At 35.0% G+C, this 3,327-nt stretch overlaps 1 protein-coding gene across 1 annotated transcript; it reads left to right on the forward strand.

The window, feature by feature from the left end:
• The first annotated feature begins 1,386 nt into the window (after positions 1 to 1,386).
• Positions 1,387 to 2,310, forward strand: LOC114687736 (olfactory receptor 13G1). Its single transcript, XM_028862368.1, has one exon. It carries the CDS (start codon positions 1,387 to 1,389, stop codon positions 2,308 to 2,310), a length of 924 nt encoding a protein of 307 aa, XP_028718201.1.
• The last annotated feature ends 1,017 nt before the right edge of the window (positions 2,311 to 3,327 follow it).

Consider the following 3,327-nt stretch of genomic DNA (forward strand, 5'->3'; position numbering starts at 1 on the left):
TAAGTAAATATAAAAAATATAACATGGAATAATAGTGGAAATATTTTCCAAAGAAATAACATAGCACACCAATTCTATTTTTTACCATAATTGCTGTTTAAGAGGGAAAAGTTGCCATCACATCTCTTCTTTGATTGATTTATTTCAAAGAAGAAAGATTGATTCATCTAAAAATAGCATATTATATCAATTATTCAAACATTGATAGAGGAAAAATGGGGGCTTATGGAGGTTGTATGGATAATTTACATACATTATTGAAAAAGACACATAGTGGGGCATATATATTTTAAAATGTGATTATTTTTATTTTTATTTATTTTTATTTTTTATTTGTCTAAAACAATTTTAATTAACACCATCAAACAATCGAGTAAACATACTGATGTCCATGTCATTACAGTTTTCCTTTCACTTTATATCTTCATTTTTAATCTACAGATAATGAAGATTCATCTTTGAGGAACAAAGCATGGTATTTTATTATGGTCAAATAGCATATTTTAATATTACTACTCATCACCTTAAATATTTATATTTTCTTTGTAATGAGAACATTAGCAATTCCCTTCCACAGCTATTTTGAATAATGTGATATAACAGTTTAACAAAAATTACTGATTTTAGTTGGAAGTTATGTTTAAGGGGTCTGCTCTAGTTTGTTTCCCTGTTGCTATGATAAAATACCAATCAAAATCAACATAATGGAATAAAAGATTATTTTTAATTGAATGGCAATACAGGTGATTTCACACGATTTTATCAGTGTACTCAAAAAAATAAAGAACTATGCCAAAACAGTTTTGATGAAAACTTTTGAGTATTTGGAGTGTAAGGAATCTTTCAAAAATTTCAAGAATATGCAGGGTCAAAATACTGGGCTGAATTTTTTTTCATCTGGAACATACTGATTATGGTTAGTCTCATTGGCCTTTATTGTTCTAAATAGTCTGGATTTTCCATTTGTCAAGGAAAGTAATCTAAACACTATTATATAATCAATTGAATTATTAGGATGTGTATTTTCTTATTATATTTCTATTGCTATATATATATGAATGAAAATTATACTCTGACATATTGCAAATCAAATGGTAACATTAGTATATTTGATAACATGTATCTTCCTTATATTTTTATTCCCACTATTACCTTTATTTCATTTATTTGAGTTATCCATAGAAGAAAAGAAATAACAGAATGGAATCTGAAGAGTAAAATGTATTGCCTGGAAATCAGAATACCATCACAGAGGAACTCATGCTTCAAAGTTGGGCTTCATCAATACTTACACAGCATACACTGAACATTATCACTTGCAACAGTGCCTTTAAATTCTCCATTGTTCTCACTAGGAGAAATTTCATGTTTAATCACTTATACACAATGAACAACAGCATTGTTAAAGAGTTTACAATTCTGGGACTCACTCAAAAGTCTGAACTTCAGGGACTTCTTTTCATTATCTTCCTTTTTATCTACCTTGTGGCTTTCTTTGGTAATATGCTAATTGTCATTGCTATAATCTACAACACTACCTTGCACACCCCAATGTATGTTCTTCTTCTGGCCCTGGCTGTTGTGGACATCATCTGCACAACGAGCATCATTCCAAAGATGCTAGGAACAATGCTAACATCAGAAAATTCGATCTCATATGGAGGCTGCATGTCTCAGCTCTTCTTCTTTACATGGTCCCTGGGGGCTGAGATGGTGCTCTTCACTACCATGGCCTATGACCGCTACGTGGCCATTTGTTTCCCACTTCGGTACAGTACTATTATGAACCACTTTACATGTGCAGCCTTGCTCAGCATCGTCATGGGTATTGCAGTAACCAATTCCTGGGTGCACACAGGTCTCATTCTAAGGCTGACTTTCTGTGGGCCAAATACAATTGACCACTTCTTCTGTGAAATACCCCCACTGCTAGCTTTGTCCTGCAGTCCCGTGAGAGTCAATGAGGTGATGGTTTATGTTGCTGATCTCACCCTGGCTGTGGGAGACTTCACCCTCACTTGCATTTCCTATGGCTTTATCATTGCTGCTATTCTCCGCATCCGTACGACAGAGGGCAAGAAGAAAGCCTTCTCCACATGCTCATCCCACCTTATGGTGGTGTCCCTTTACTATTCCCCTGTGATCTATACCTATATCCGACCTGCATCCAGCTACAACTTTGAAAGGGACAAGGTGGTAGCTGCACTTTATACTCTAGTAACTCCCACATTAAACCCAATAGTGTACAGTTTCCGGAACAAGGAGATGCAAGCAGGAATTAGGAAAGTGTTTGCTTTCCTGAAACGCTAATGGTTTCAGAAGAGCATATAACCTAATTCATGTAAAACTATTTCCTATAAGATTTCAAGTTGATATTTTTTTCCTTAAGTACTTCCATCAAATGTAATTATTGCATCTAAAATATATTTCCCATTTTAAAAAGGCACAACCCCTTGGAGAAAAGATCCAGGGGAGAATTTATATAAATCAAGATTAATCACATTAGAATATATAAGCACTATTCAAAAAAAGCCATTCCAAACTCTGATGAATTGATTCAAACACATCCTCTCGTAAACACCAGGCACTTTTCCACTACTATGGGTAGCTATGAAAGTGAACTTTCTGTCCATATAAGTTGTATTCAAATTTTAAATTACAGATGATCCTAAGTACAGATAATTTAGGAAGCTATAAGATAATTCATTAAAATCTGTTAATAAATGCTATTAAAATAATAAGTTGTTTATTTCCCATGTGGCAATAAACAAAGTCACATACTTGATGTCTGAGTTAAGCGAAGACTGAAACATAAAAATGTCATAGTAGGAGGCTTGGAGATGGATCATTAAACAAGAATGTTTGCTGTGAAAAGATGAAAGCTTGAGTTCAAATCCCCAGCATACATATAAAACACAGGCATGGCCACATGTGCATGTAATCACAATGTTAGGGGCCTAGGGCAGGCATATCTAATCAGAATAGCCAAAACATTCAGCTTCAGGTTCAGTGAGAGACTCTATCCCTGTATATATACATGTGAACAAACACAAAATACAACACGAACACACATGTGATAAATCTGTTATAAACTCTAATGACATAATAACTCTGAGCAGTGATCACTGATAGCTTCCGAAATTGACTGAACACAGAGGATGTACAGAAAATAATTAAACCTTCCTAACATAAAAGAATTCATTGAAGCCGGGTGGTGGTGGCGCATGCCTTTAATCCCAGCACTCGGGAGGCAGAGCCAGGCGGATCTCTGTGAGTTCGAGGCCAGCCTGGGCTACCAAGTGAGTTCCAGGAAAGGCGCAAAGCTAC

This window comes from Peromyscus leucopus, chromosome 1, assembly GCF_004664715.2.
Source record: "Peromyscus leucopus breed LL Stock chromosome 1, UCI_PerLeu_2.1, whole genome shotgun sequence".
In the NCBI taxonomy this organism is placed as follows: domain Eukaryota; kingdom Metazoa; phylum Chordata; class Mammalia; order Rodentia; family Cricetidae; genus Peromyscus; species Peromyscus leucopus.

Bases quoted from the DNA above. Each gene is read 5' to 3' on its own strand.
- LOC114687736 (XM_028862368.1), top strand. From the start codon at position 1,387: ATGAACAACAGCATTGTTAAAGAGTTTACAATTCTGGGACTCACTCAA.